This window comes from Cucurbita maxima, unplaced genomic scaffold (genome assembly GCF_002738345.1).
Source record: "Cucurbita maxima cultivar Rimu unplaced genomic scaffold, Cmax_1.0 Cma_Scf00023, whole genome shotgun sequence".
Taxonomy (NCBI): Eukaryota; Viridiplantae; Streptophyta; class Magnoliopsida; order Cucurbitales; family Cucurbitaceae; genus Cucurbita; species Cucurbita maxima.
In genome coordinates this window covers 1,972,945-1,987,540 of record NW_019272039.1, presented here as the reverse complement: position 1 = coordinate 1,987,540, position 14,596 = coordinate 1,972,945, and the positions used below count along the sequence as shown (strand labels likewise).

The following is a 14,596-nucleotide window of genomic DNA, read 5'->3' as shown; positions in this document are numbered from 1 at the left end:
GCTAGAAATGTCTTTTCGTTCATGTGTAACCTACAAGTTCTTGTTGGGGCCTAATTTTCTTTTGCTTTTTTACACATTTTCCACTATATTTTAATAATTATTCACCTTTATACCTATAAATTTAGAATATTGTATAATAAACTTTATAAGTGTATTAATTTATATTATTTATTAGATTCTGCTCTTAAAAAAGTTAGTTTAAATTATGTTTGAAAGAATTAATTTAGGTTCCTAATTTAAAAACTCTCACATGTGCATATTTTTTAAAAATACTATTTAAAATAAAATTTCTTGATATAATTAAAATTTACTTAAAAAATTTAAATTAATATAATTATTAATTAGTCGAAGCTTTATCATTTCATAAAAAACCTTATCTTATACAAAAGGTGACCATGATTCTAATTCAAATAACGACAAGAGAAATTAATATAATAGTTTCAATTTAAATATCATTACTTTAAATAATAAAAACAGAATATAACATTAGCCGCCGACTCCAAACTCGATCAAAATTGTATAAATAAATAAATAAATAAATATATATTGTTTTAATTATGGCGTGAATAATGATAGAGGCCACTTTGAATGGCTCATCAAGAGTGACCATTATTAGCCACACAAATTGGGGTTTTCATGGACCAACCTCTGTCCCCTCTTCATTTTGACCAAATTTCTTTCTAATTTTTTTTGTTTTTATTTTATATGCAAAAAATAAATATCATATGTATTAAATCTATTCATATAATTTAAAATGTGTGACAGATTTCCTATATTTGTCATGTTATAAACAATCTTTTTCAGTTTCCCTATTAATAAATTAATAAATTGAATATGCACTCATTAATAAATGTCCTTAGCTCTTCCACTCGTGATAGATCAAGTTTATTTCTCGTCTAAGCCTATCATTAGCAAATATTATTCTATTTGAACATTCATTTTAAAGTTTAGAACGTGTCTACTAGGGAGAGATTTTGTTAAGAATGATGCTCTGATGCTATGTTAAAAATGAGAGACATAAGTGAGATGTAAAGTCTAATAAACATAGGTGGGATCGAAAGTCTCATTTTTATTAAGGCTGACTGCATTTAAATAGAATACAAAGTACAAACTAAATCCTAAAAATAAGATAAAATATTCTACTAACCAAATCATGAAAATAAGATAAAATATATCAAATATAAAATCTATGATTACGGGCTATATAAAATATATTTCAATAGATTTTTAGGTCCTTCCAAACAATGCTTTAGTCCCCTTTCCAACCAATGTAGGACCTCTCTCAGATAAAAAAGAAGGGAGATTGAGAGAACCCATATGTTGAGATCTACTCTCTATGACATATGGTTTATTTTGTCTCGATAAATGATCGTATCTTATCTCGAGACTAAGACCTATAAAGATAGGGAGAAGAAACTCCGAAATGAGTATGTCTAGATTCTCAAATTCATTATCTATTTTCGAACTCAACTCTATATGCGATATTTCACATTGGTTGGGGAAGAAAACAAAACACTATTTATAAGAGTGTGGAAACCTTCCCCTAATAGACGTGACACATTTTAAAATTTTGTGGGAAAGCCCAAAAGGAAAAGTCCATAAAGGACAATATCGGCTTACAATGGGCTTGAGTCCTTACAAATGATATCAGAGCCAGACATCGGATAATGTGTCAGCCTTCTCGCCCTTCCTCGAAGGGGGTAGACACAAGGTGGTGTGCTAGGAAGGGCGCTAGGTCCCGAAGGGGGTGGATTGTGATGTCCCACATTGATTTTTATTGTATTACATAAAATTTAATTCTTTAAATAATTTATTTATTTTTTCTAAGAAACCTGAAATATTTATATTTTATCAGTATTATTATATTTTATAGTAAGATTTAAATTTATTGTATTAATAGTTTATCTTAAAAAAGAAAAAATTTATGAAGCCCCATGTATTTGAGTTTGATGCGTTAGAGTTAGATATATTTAGTTAAATTAAAGAAATTAAATTTCAACCGAATTTATTTGTTTGAATTTTGCTGAACTGGTAATTTGGTATCAGAACGGAAAACGAAAATTTCTACGCGCATAAAAAACCGGCTGTCCATTTCTATATCTATAAAACCTAAAACAATTACTTCATTTCCCTCTCAAAACCCTTTCGAATCCCTCGCAATGGCAGCGATTTCACAGTTTATAGTTCTGCTTCTGTTAATCTCTCTCGCCAATCTCTGCAATGGAGGTATTACCAGTAAATTCATGAGGAAACTTGAAGCTTCTGTCGATATGCCTGCAGGAGCTTTCCCCCCGCCCGCCGGTTACAACGCACCCGAACAGGTCTCGCCTGATCAAATTCTTTGATCTTCAAGACTTCAGATACTATCGATTTTCAACTGGTTTTCATTGTTTTGATGAATTTGCAGGTTCACATTACACAGGGAGATCGCCATGGCAGAGGCGTTATAATTTCGTGGGTGACGCCATTGTCGCCCAAACCTACTGTTGTCAGATATTGGGCGGCGGATGGGGACGGGAATCGCCGCAATAAAGCACATTCCAGAATCACCACTTACAAATATTATAATTACACTTCTGCATTCATCCACCACGCCACCATAAACAATCTTGAGGTTTGTTCTTGCTCTGATTTTTAAACCCTATGCTCTATCCGTATTTTCTAGTCCTGAAATTGATTCGGAAATTGCGTTGTAGTACGACACTAAATACTTCTACGAGCTTGGAAGTGGCAATGCAACGCGTCAGTTTTTCTTCACAACGCCTCCCAGGGTCGGTCCAGATGTTCCATACACATTCGGCATCATTGGTAACAGTTCGTCGTTTTTTTCTTCTCTCGTATATGATTCGATCGCATTCTCTGTTCTGATAAATCCGGGCCAGTAATTGCATTATCTCTGCAGGCGATCTTGGACAGACTTATGATTCGAACCAAACGTTGGAGCATTATTATTCAAATCCGAAGGGACAAGCGGTTCTGTTCGCCGGAGACCTCTCATACGCCGATAATCATCCGTTTCACGACAATAGGAAGTGGGATACATGGGGTCGATTTGTGGAGAAGAGCACTGCGTATCAGCCATGGATTTGGACCGCCGGTAACCACGAAATAGATTTTGCTCCACAAATTGTAAGAACAGATCAATAACAATATTTATATCTATTCATACTTGAAATTGAAGCTAATTTGATTCGATTGTCTCAGGGAGAAAACACCCCTTTTAAACCTTATACTCATCGGTATCACGTTCCTTATAAAACTGCGCAAAGCACATCCCCACTCTGGTATTCGATCAAGCGTGCATCTGCCTACATTATAGTCCTTTCTTCTTACTCAGCTTATGGTGTGTGTGCTCATTAATCTGTGATCTGGGTATTCAATCACTATCTAAAATAGAGATCAGAATTGAGTTTTATTCATCTTTCAGGCAAATATACTCCACAATATGAGTGGCTACAGAAGGAGTTTAAGAAGGTGAAGAGAGATGAGACTCCATGGTTGATTGTTATGCTTCATGCTCCTTGGTATAATAGTTACAATTACCATTATATGGAAGGAGAGAGCATGAGGGTCATGTTTGAATCATGGTTTATTCAGAACAAAGTTGATATTGTTCTTTCTGGCCATATCCATGCTTATGAGCGTTCGGTATTTAACCTTCGTCCTTTCTCTTGTTCTTATGGATTGCTGCTTGAAGTGATATGTTATGACAATTTTGTGAGATGGGTATTTGATAAAAATATTGAATGGACTTGATTGTTTGTTTCTGGTAGGAGCGAGTGTCGAACGTGAGATACAATATAACGAATAGATTATGCAGTCCAGTTAGAGACGTTAACGCACCGATCTACATAACCATCGGCGACGGCGGGAATATTGAAGGCCTGGCTAACGAGTGAGTATATATATATATGCCTTCTTATCTTTGATCGGGATGGAATACATTGAAACCCAATGATGAACGCAGGTTTACGGAGCCACAACCAAGTTACTCGGCGTTTAGGGAGGCAAGCTTTGGGCATGCAATTCTTGAAATAAAGAATCGAACTCATGCATATTATACATGGCATCGCAACCATGACAACGAACCTGTTTCTGCTGATTCACTTTGGATATATAACAGATATTGGTATCCTGAAGATGAGAGTTTTCAATAACTTGTTTTTTTTTTTTTTCTTTTTCGATTTTTAGGGAGGTTGTAGTGCTCTTAAATTTCGTTTTCTCTATTTTTCTTGTCGTTTCTGTTAATTAATAATTATCTTTATTTTGTGTTGTCGCCCACGAAGTGAATAAAAGAACTATAATTTGTATTTGTTTACGGAAAAACATGACTACTCCATTTTCTTCTGAAGTGTAATATGTATAATATGATTGCTTATGTCTCCTCATAATCTCTTTATTTGGGGTTTAACATCCTTGTTAGTATATCGATACGTGTCTGGTGTTGGTGATGTCTAGCTCTAATAACATTAAGCCCACAGCTGGTAGCCGTAAACATATATATTAGTAAGAGTTTGAGCAATTTTGTAAACTTCAATTTGTATTTATTTAATTTTCTTAAACTTTTAAAAATTCATAAAATTTAACTATTAAATATTTTTTGAATTTTCTATGATAAACTAAACACATTTCTAAAATTATCTTTTTTTTTTTTGTTCATTATAATTAGGGTTTGAGAAATTCATTTAGTGAAACTAAAATAGTAGAAAATTCAGCAAAAATTATTTGTATTGAAAACGTTCCTAGAAATTTAATTAATATATGGACAAAAGATGCAAGACTTATTGTCTATCCTTAAACCCTAAACCCAAACCCATCCCCAAAGGACGAACCGGCCCAACAAGATTGTTATTGAAACCCGGATGTTTGGGCCAGTCGCAAGAAAAGCCCAATTTTTAAATAACGGGAAACTATCTACAACGGATCCTATTAAAACGCTGTCGGTATCGGTAGTGTCGAACTGCTGCAATCCACCGTCGTCTCCGTCGCGTCTCGTGTTGAAGGTCGATATCCTCAATGGGAATTTGGTGAAATGTTGAAGCCAATTATTTCTCTGGTTTCCTAACTGTAAGGAATGAACCTAAGCTCTTAGCCTTTACGCCTCGAAGCTGCATTTCCATTTTCCTTGGAGAACTGTGAATCGGCTGATTCAACCCACTGGAGCTGAAGGTCAAAGAGAATCCAACTATATGAGGAAGCGAGATTTAGCCATTCTTATGCTATCAGCCTTCGCTATTTTTTTCTCCCTTCAGGTTTCCTATTTGTTGTCATCTTCATTTCCTTATTTATATACTCGTTTTTTTTCTTAATTGTCGAATAACATACTTGTTTACGACTTCTTCTGATTTCATCCTTTGGCGTTCCTTGATTTTGGAGTTTTATTGCTGTTTCGACGATATTGTGTTGTTGCTTTGCCATTTCCTTTGTTAACTTTGTAAAAGTGGGACTGATTATTGTCTCTCCTGAGTTTCAGCATGAAGGCCATTTCTCGTTTAGGGAGGCATGGATGCATCTCACTGATGAGTACCCGATCAAGTATGAAGGTGATCGTCTCCCGCCACCTATCGTCGCCGATCTTAATGGTGATGGAAAGAAGGAGGTTCTTGTGGCGACACATGATGCTAAAATTATGGTAATCTCGAATCCCGTGTCACATTCATTTGGTTTTATCTGATCACGTGTGTTCTCTTATGGAATAATTTGGTAGATTATTTTAGCCTGCTGCAATGTTAAATACGACTCGTTTCTTTCTGTACCATATGATGATTGGATTTCCAGAACATCTTGCTCGCTCCTAAAGCGTTTTGCTCGTCAATCGGCTATGTAGATTTGTTTTATGAACTTTGATTGGTCGTTTCAGGTTTTGGAACCCCATATTAGGCGAGTGGATGAGGGATTTAGTAATGCACGTGTGCTGACAGAGGTCTCTTTGTTGCCTGATAAAGTACGCGTTTCATCTGGTAGACGTCCAGTAGCCATGGCTACTGGAATTATCTATCGGCATCCCAGACATGGTCAACCAGTGACCCAGGTTCTTGTTGTTGTTACATCCGGTTGGTCTGTAATGTGCTTTGATCACAATCTCAAGAAGTTATGGGAAACAAATCTGCAGGTTTGTTTTTTTGTGCTTTATGCCATGTTCATTGCATTTTCTTTGTTCTATCATTCTCCTTAGATCATTTGGTTTTCTAATAGCCTAGTTCTTGGTGGGATTTGACAGGAGGATTTTCCACATAATGCTCACCACAGAGAGATAGCAATCTCGATAAGCAATTATACCCTAAAGCATGGTGATTCAGGATTGGTTATTGTTGGTGGGAGAATGGAAATGCAGCCACGTGTATGTCTTATTGTATTTTGGTTGTTAAGATGCATGATATTTATTTACTTCTCACAATACTAGTTTGAATGCTGTCATATTTGTGTTTTCTCCCTCCACAGTCAATATCAAGAAAATTTCCTACTGTTTCAATCTTTTGTTATCTTTTAGTTGAGGATTCAGCATAATGGAATCAACATACTATTTACCAAAGTACTTCCATATAGATTTTTATGGATCCCTTTGAAGAATTTGGAATTGGAGAAAAGAAAGCTGAGCAGCATAGAAGAAGTGCTACCGAAAAGGAGGTATGTTTGGAAAATGCTGATGATTATGAGAACTGGACCCTTGAAATGAATAAACTGTTTTGTGTTTTCATGGTTTGGAGATTGAATTTATATTTCGAACTTGAGGAACTTTGTTACTTAACTCACTGGTCTGACTTACTAGTGTGACAAATTTAGCTGTAGTTGGTACTTGATAGTTGCATATTTTCTGTTAAAATTAAATGTTGGCAGAAGATGGTTACATGATAAGTAAACACACATTCTTTGTAGACTTCTGAGAACTCTGGGGCAGTACATTTACGCCATTTTGCATTTTATGCGTTTGCTGGTCGATCTGGTGTGCTACGATGGAGCAGGAAGAATGAGGTGATTCAACTTATACTCTGTTTCGTGCCTTTTCATATTGTTTATTGGGAAACTTCTTCTTCAGAGGACACTGTTACTTCATCAGAAAAATGGTCATTCCTTTTTTGTCGAGGAACTGCAAGTAGTAACTCTCTGTAGATCTTGGCATTCGCTTCTTATTAATGATTTTATCATCATGTTTCAGAACATTGAGGCACATTCTTCAGATGCATCACAGTTAACTCCACAGCATAATTACAGGCTCGATGTTCATTCTCTGAATGCTCGACATCCTGGAGAGGTATGATGTATTATACTGATTCTTGTACTAACATTGATTAGTTCTATTACAATTCAACATCCATGCTAATATTAATGTGATCTAAACACAAGTTTTTACCCTGCACAAGAGTTTGTAGTTAGAATTTTCTCCAGTTATGGAAGTTTTGAGATGATTTCTCTTTTAAAAAATAAATACTAGTAAAATTCCTAAGCCCTTGCAAATTGTAGTTTGAGTGCAGGCAATTTAGAGAATCGGTCCTTGGAGTTATGCCACACCACTGGGTAAGGTCTAGCATATTTTTCTGTTGTAATTTTCTGGTAAATATTTGATTGCTTTTTTAATTAGTGTTTTTCGTTCAAACAGGATAGGAGAGAAGACACTGTGCTAGAGTTGGCACACTTCAGGCGACATAAAAGGAAAATGCTGAAGAAAACATCTGGAAAATCAATTAATTTTCCTTTTCACAAGCCTGAGGAAAACCATCCACCTGGGAAGGACTCGAGTAAAAGGATTCCTAAAATTATTGGCAGTGCTGCAAATATTGCTGGTTCAGCAAAAACTAAGAAGGTACAGTCCGTCAATGCCTTCATTGCATTTTGATGAATAAATTCTTGAATTATTAACGAAGATGGAGTTTCTGAATTCGTAATTTGGACCCATTCATAAGATGGAGTTTTTCTCCCAATTGGTGTTTTATATATAATTAAGAACGCTCTGACAGACATTGCCTTCAAAAAGCGTCCATTTTAGATTATTTCAATGTCCCTTTTTTTCGTACAACAAATATAGTGGGTGAGATTTGAATCTCTGACCTCAAGGGAATGAGTAAATATCTTGGGCTGGATTTGAATGAGGCAAGGAGTATCACAACTAAGCTCATGTTGGCAGGGTAAAACTGCTCCTCATTCTCAGTTATTAGTATTTTTTTCATAACTTCTTAATATTTTTGATACAGCGTCTCCCATATGTTCCTACCATAACTAACTATACCAAGCTTTGGTGGCTTCCTAATGTTGTCGTGGCTCATCAAAAAGAAGGTATAGAAGCTCTGCATTTGGCATCTGGCCGCACTGTTTGCCAGGTGTGCTTTTATGATCGTTATCTGCTAGATTTTCAGGACTACGTAATGGTTTTTTGCATTTCATCTCAAATGAGAAGGTGTTTCTTTGTTGCAGCGAAAGAATCCTATATGTTATTCCTTTCCTTAAAATAATTTCAAGAACCTTTTTCGGCTTGCCCACATTTTCATCTTTTAGTTTATACCATATACATAAAATTGAAAATTCTTCTTTTAGTTGATCTATGCAAACTACTTCTGTTCCAAATTGAAATCATTATTGATTTTGCCAGGTACATCTTCAAGAAGGTGGTTTGCATGCTGATATCAATGGAGATGGAGTCCTTGATCATGTTCAGGTGCACAAATTTTCTTGACAAATCAATATTTACGTTGGCCTTGGGGCATTGTTCTTGGTTCCTTAATTACTGCAATGTACGCAGTTCAATTCTAAATAGTCTTGGAATTTTATTATTCATGTTCAGATACTCAGTATTCCTGATTGCATGGGGAAGTGGATATTCTTTAATATTGTGCATGGCTTGCTTTGATGAGTGAACAGAAAGACATGGCTACTTCACCTTATGCAATTTTCTATGTTACCTGATCTCCCGAGTCTGATATTGAGTACATGTCTTACCTGCTTCCTGATTCTTGCTTATTCAAATTGCATATAGGTTTAGATACCATCATTAGCCATTTAGTATCATTCAATTTCTCAAGTCCTGCATTTGCGAGAAAGAAATTGAATGCATACATTCTAAATAGCATTTAAATATCACTGATGAAGTTGTGATGTTCACATTTTAATAAAAGTCTACTTTTAGGATAATTGTTTCGATTTTGGGAAATTTTCAAATTTTTTAACACTCAGGCTGTTGGAGGAAATGGTGCTGAGCGCACTGTGGTTACTGGATCAATGGAAGTTATTCAACCATGTTGGGCTATTGCAACCTCTGGGGTACCTGTACGAGAACAACTCTTTAATGCTTCCATATGCCATTTTTCCCCTTTTAACTTCTTCCAACACGGAGAACTTTCAAATTTTGGCCGTATTCCAGACATTGGTTCTTTAGAGGTTGCAACTCCCATTATTATCCCAAGAGAAGATGATCATAGGCATCGTAAGGGAAGCCATGGCGATGTTGTTTTCTTGACCAACCGAGGAGAGGTATTGCCAAATTGGCATCTATTTGCACCTTTTTTTTTTTGTAGTTAATTTGTTGTACATTTTAATTTAACTTGAATGCACTCTAATATTCCTTCTCATTTTCTCTTCGTTATATATGTTGAAGTAATTGTGGCATAGCTTAAATGCAATGATACTAGGACGCTTCTGGTTATTTGTGTGCCTTGCATCTTCATTGCAGGTTTATCCCATTGGTCATACAGGAGATTTCTCTTTTGTTTAATCAAGAAATAGACTGCACGGAAGTAAACCTCCATAACAAGTTTGAAACATGTCCGTGAAATGTGAACATAAAACTAAATCATCTTTAATGCATTGCTTGTATCATCCACAATCCAGTCTGTGTTAACTTTTTTGCCATCAGTAAATCAATCAGATTTCATTCCTTTTTATGTTTATACAAGTCGGCTTGAAGACTTGATGGTATTATTTGGTGCAGGTAACGTCGTATTCACCTGGATTGCACGGTCATGGTGCCGATTGGCAGTGGCAGATTTTAACAGGTGCTTCTTGGTCTAATCTTCCATCTCCATCAGGAATGATGGAAGCTGGTACAGTGATTCCCACACTCAAGACGATCTACTTGCGAGTGCATGACGATCGAGCAATGGTCCTTGCTGCAGGAGAACAAGAAGCCATAGTCATATCTCCTGGGGGAAGCATACAGGCATCAATCGATCTTCCTGCCTCTCCTACCCATGCCCTCATCTGCGAGGACTTCTCAAACGATGGTCTTACAGATATTATCCTTGTGACCTCTACTGGGGTGTATGGCTTTGTCCAGACCAGGCAACCAGGGGCCCTCTTTTTCAGTACGCTGGTGGGCTGCCTCATCCTTGTAATGGGAGTCATTTTTGTTATCCAACACTTGAATTCGATTAAGGGAAAGCCTCGGCCTTCAACCAATTGGTAACAAGTATGAAACAGTCTCTCATAAAGTGTTTTGATTTTAAATGCTTTGCTAACGGAGGAGAGGATCATTTCCGTATATCTGGAGATTTAATTTATAGAGCAGAGTAGAATGTAAACGCCCCATCAAAAGCTTTTCCACCAAAACCCATCAAAAGCTTACTGGTATATGTGTGTCTAAAAGTCCACATCTGTTCCTTTCTTCCATTCTCATATTCCCATTCATTCTTCTGTCACGCGTATGAGAAATCTCAGAAGAATGTAAGGGATTGTTTTAGGGTGTGGCCTAAGCTAATAAGGGCACCCTCCCCTAATCTTTAACTTTTATGGGACCACCCTCCCCCTCCCCCTCCCCCTCCCCCCCTCGCCTCCACCGCCATGATCAAGACCCTCACTCCCTTCACCTCCACTGACAAGACGGCCGAGATCATGTCCAGATACCGGCCCATCGCCCCTAAGCCCGAACCCCCCTCCCCCTTCCCCACCACCGATCACTCCCACAACATCCCCCCCTCCTCCTCCACGTTTCTTCGAAATGTATGGCCACACTTACAGGCCAGACCCACCCGTACCCGCAAGAGACCTCGCGCTGCCCCCATTTCGCCTCACGCCTTGAAGCGATCCAGGGCTACTACCCCCTCCAGTTTCTCGATCCACCCCTTTCGCTCNCCCCCCTCCCCCTCCCCCTCCCCCTCCCCCTCCCCCCTTCATTCTTCTTATTATTATTCATATAATTTCCCTTCGATAGTATAATATTGTCTACTTTGAATATAAGCTTTCATGATTTTGTTTTTTTGTTTCTCCAAAAGACTTTATTCCAATGGAGATGTAATCGATAACCCACGATCATTTCTTTAATTAGTCAATGGGTTTTTGCTTATTTTAGCCAAGGTTGGTGGATTTTGTCTGTTGATGATCGTTGGAGTCCGAAAAGATCATAGATATATATATATATATATATATATATATGTGGGTGTGTGAGAAGATTATATTTTGCTTTTGGTGTAAAGGAAACCGCCATGCGTTTGTATTATTATTATTTTGGATTTTGAATTCCTTAGGTAATAGGTCATCGATTCCCCCGTTGTGCTGCTCAAGGAGAAAAACGCCACACCCATTTGTCTCCCCTTAGGTCAACTCTCAAAAGTAGGCTCTTCCACTTCACTTTCTTCTCTTTTTCTTTTTCTATTTTAATTTCATACCCATTTATGGATTTTGCTTCAAAAACACCACATTTCTTCTTCACTTTCATGCAATAACAAAACCCATTTAATTTCAACAACAAAAAACTGGGTTGCCTTTTTGTGCTATGGAACGTCGCTCTCATTCACACTGTTTAAGTCGCTTTATGATTTGACACCAAATTTGTGAAATGGTGGATATATATATATATATATATATATATATATAGGCGAATCCATGGGTTGGCTTCCTCATACTCATATTCACATGCATCCACTGATCCAAAACCCTTCATTTCCCCATCACTATTCCTTTCTTTTCTTCACTTTTAAGCTTCCTTTCTTCCATTTCCTCTGGGAAACATGTCAATTTTCATACACAGTTCCAAATTCTTTAACCACCCATAAACATCAACCTCCTACGTCACCTAACCAAATCATTCAAATTTCGAATCTTACTCACCATCTTCTTCTTGGGCGGGTCGGGGGTTCATAATCTTCATACGCCCACGAGACAAACAATTCCAACAAAAAAAACCTAATGTCATTTGATGAAACTCGAATGAGAAATTTAAAGCTATTTAGCCTCAATTATAGTTTACCATTCTTATCATATTTGACTCTTTATTATACACAAATATCTTGTGGTTTTTTATTTTTATTATAATCAAATATTTTATATCCATTTATTGCTCTTTCCATTTACCACCATTTAGATATATTTTCATAAATGATGATATTTAGACATGCAAACACAAGATCGAGAATAAAGAAGGAAGAAGATGAAGTTGAAGCTGAGAGCTCCACAGAGTAAACAACATGCAAAAAAAACATAACAAATTGTTTAAGGTTTGAAGCATATAATATGAGAAATAGAGAGATTTAAATGTTGGGTTTTTGAAGTTTAATTCTACAAAATTAATTTATGCATAACATTGTTGTCGTCTTAGGTTGTTGGTTTATCCAAATATAAAAGAAGAAAATGCATATTTTATTTATTTATGATAATAATAATGAAAACTAAAAACACATAACAGCAACAGCACAAGACTCTACGCAACCACGAACATGTCGTACACAAAAACGGCTTTGGATTTCAACAACAATAATTTTGTATGTTCCAAACTACGCATTGAAATTTGAACCCAAACCTTTAATTTAATGTAAACAAATAAACATTTCCACATTATTCCCCGATTTTGTGAAGGGTTTTCTTTTTTTCACTACAAATTTTCAGGATATGCAGAAATAATCAACGGAAATGAAAAAAAAAAAACAAAAAACAAAAAAAAGTGAAAATGAAAATATGAGATTTTTTTTTTTAGGATCTTGGTGGTAGGAAGAATTGCGTACCCGCCATGAAGCTATTGAGCGGCGCTGAGTATAAGGAAGAGGGATCGAGTAAGGGTAATGCGGCGGAGGAAGCAGCGTTGGCATCGGCGGCACCGGCGATGAAATTCAGTGGTTGCAACCCACCGCCGCCGCTGGACGAGGTCTCACCAGGAACATAATTATTTTCGGGTCCTTGATCGTATAGAATTCCCTTGAAAACATGTCCTCCGATGTTCACCGCCGTTTGATATGCGTATTGATCGTCGGTGTCGTCGGTGGAGCTGAGACGAACGCAACGGAATACAGCCGGGGAGTTCAATTCCGCTGGGAAATTCCCAATTTCTAACCCTAAATTCAAAGTAACTTCAAATTAAAAAAATTATAATATGTATAAATTGGTGAGGAAAAAAAAAAAGAAAAGAAAAAGTAATTGTACCAGAAGTGTTGGTGGTGGGAATGTTATCTGTGTGGCGTTTGGGATGGGTTTGTAAGGCGGCGAGTTTTTGTTGGCGCTGACGGCGCTTGGCGGCAGGGACCCAAGTGCTTTTGACATGGGTCTGGCAAGGGAAGCCTCGGGTGTTGCAGCAACTCCTGCATCGCATATGAGTACAGTCTCTTTTGGCTTGGTTGCCGCAGTCTTGGCAGCTGATTCCCCCTCCGCCTGATCCGGAGCTAATCATCATTAAATTACCGGATCTGGACGAGGATTCATCCGAGTACAGATTGTTGTTGTTGTTGTTGTTGTTGTTATGAGACCGCGTTTGAAATAGCGATTGTTGTTGGTGCTGTTGGTGCTGTTGGGGCTGCCATAGCTCGACGCTTCCGGGCTTGTACCAAAACAAGGTGTCCGGGGGGAGTGTTTGGTTTGGGCGATTCGTGTCGGTTTGTTGGTGTTCTTGGTCGGTGGAGCCTAGAGTGAAGAAACCAGACATTGACATTGTTGCTCTGAGCCAGAAGAACCTGAAGGTGACCTAATATCCATAATCAGAGGGTCCAACCCCTGGGTGATCAATTGAAAGAAGAAAGAAATTGGTAGCTGGTGGTGGCTGAGAGTTAATCACGCTTTGAATTTCTGGTCTCCTTTGTGTCTGAGAGTGGCATTTATGGCGGAGAATAACAGCTCTGTCTGCAGCGCCGCCATGCCTTTCTCCGCCCCACTTAATCTCTGTTTCTGAATCTGCTGCAGTAATGACCCTTTTTCCACTCTCTCTTCCAAACAACACTCCCAATTCTGTTCTTCTTCTTCTTATTGTTCTTCTCGTCGTTGGTTCAAGATCTCATCATCTTGATCCAACGGCTGTCCGTCGCCCACATGTCGACCCACCAGCTTTTGCCCCCCTTCCTTCCTTTTGCGGAAACCCCGCTACTTGTCTCTCATTTTATTTTTCTCTAATTTAAATTCTATTTTTTACAATTTATTTTCATTATTTATTTATTGGTTTACATTTATTAAATATTAAATTAATTACAACGTACTTGGAAGAAGAATATTGATGGCTCGTGAGTTTTATGTCATTGGTAAGAGTTACGATAAATCAGTTGAATTGGTTTTGATCGAGCTAATGAACCTGGTTAAGTTGCTGAACTCGATCGGGTTTGACTATTTTTTTTAGATTGATTTATTTTTATTTATAATGAAAGAAAATGATTGGAATATTTTTTTTTTAAGTAATTTTATATAATAATGAAATAAT

General features: G+C 37.2%; 3 protein-coding genes across 4 annotated transcripts; 2 read left to right on the top strand and 1 right to left on the bottom strand.

Moving 5' to 3' along the window:
• The first annotated feature begins 2,122 nt into the window (after window positions 1–2,122).
• On the top strand, window positions 2,123–4,314 carry LOC111497010 (purple acid phosphatase 5-like). The gene is made up of 8 exons (XM_023147617.1): window positions 2,123–2,321; window positions 2,408–2,614; window positions 2,697–2,808; window positions 2,903–3,129; window positions 3,205–3,343; window positions 3,428–3,648; window positions 3,774–3,895; window positions 3,968–4,314. The coding sequence occupies exons 1-8, from the start codon at window positions 2,160–2,162 to the stop codon at window positions 4,155–4,157; spliced, it is 1,380 nt and encodes a 459-aa protein (XP_023003385.1). The 5' UTR covers window positions 2,123–2,159; the 3' UTR covers window positions 4,158–4,314.
• Window positions 4,315–4,953: 639 nt separating this feature from the next.
• On the top strand, window positions 4,954–10,491 carry LOC111497323. The gene is made up of 13 exons (XM_023148093.1): window positions 4,954–5,252; window positions 5,474–5,632; window positions 5,861–6,112; window positions 6,221–6,340; window positions 6,547–6,627; window positions 6,877–6,972; window positions 7,157–7,252; window positions 7,462–7,515; window positions 7,598–7,801; window positions 8,190–8,315; window positions 8,585–8,650; window positions 9,166–9,462; window positions 9,920–10,491. Exons 1-13 carry the CDS (start codon window positions 5,190–5,192, stop codon window positions 10,391–10,393), a joined length of 2,088 nt encoding a protein of 695 aa, XP_023003861.1. The 5' UTR covers window positions 4,954–5,189; the 3' UTR covers window positions 10,394–10,491.
• A 2,153-nt stretch (window positions 10,492–12,644) lies between these two features.
• LOC111497365 (protein SHI RELATED SEQUENCE 1-like) lies at window positions 12,645–14,197 on the bottom strand. 2 transcript variants are annotated; one of them, XM_023148150.1, is made up of 2 exons: window positions 13,339–14,197; window positions 12,645–13,265 (listed from the first exon to the last, which is right to left on the bottom strand). In XM_023148150.1, the coding sequence occupies exons 1-2, from the start codon at window positions 13,838–13,840 to the stop codon at window positions 12,892–12,894; spliced, it is 876 nt and encodes a 291-aa protein (XP_023003918.1). In that variant the 5' UTR covers window positions 13,841–14,197; the 3' UTR covers window positions 12,645–12,891. The 2 variants fall into 2 exon arrangements, with proteins under 2 accessions (XP_023003918.1, XP_023003919.1); XM_023148151.1 differs by having other exon boundaries at window positions 12,645–13,250; window positions 13,339–14,193.
• Between the last annotated feature and the right edge of the window lie 399 nt (window positions 14,198–14,596).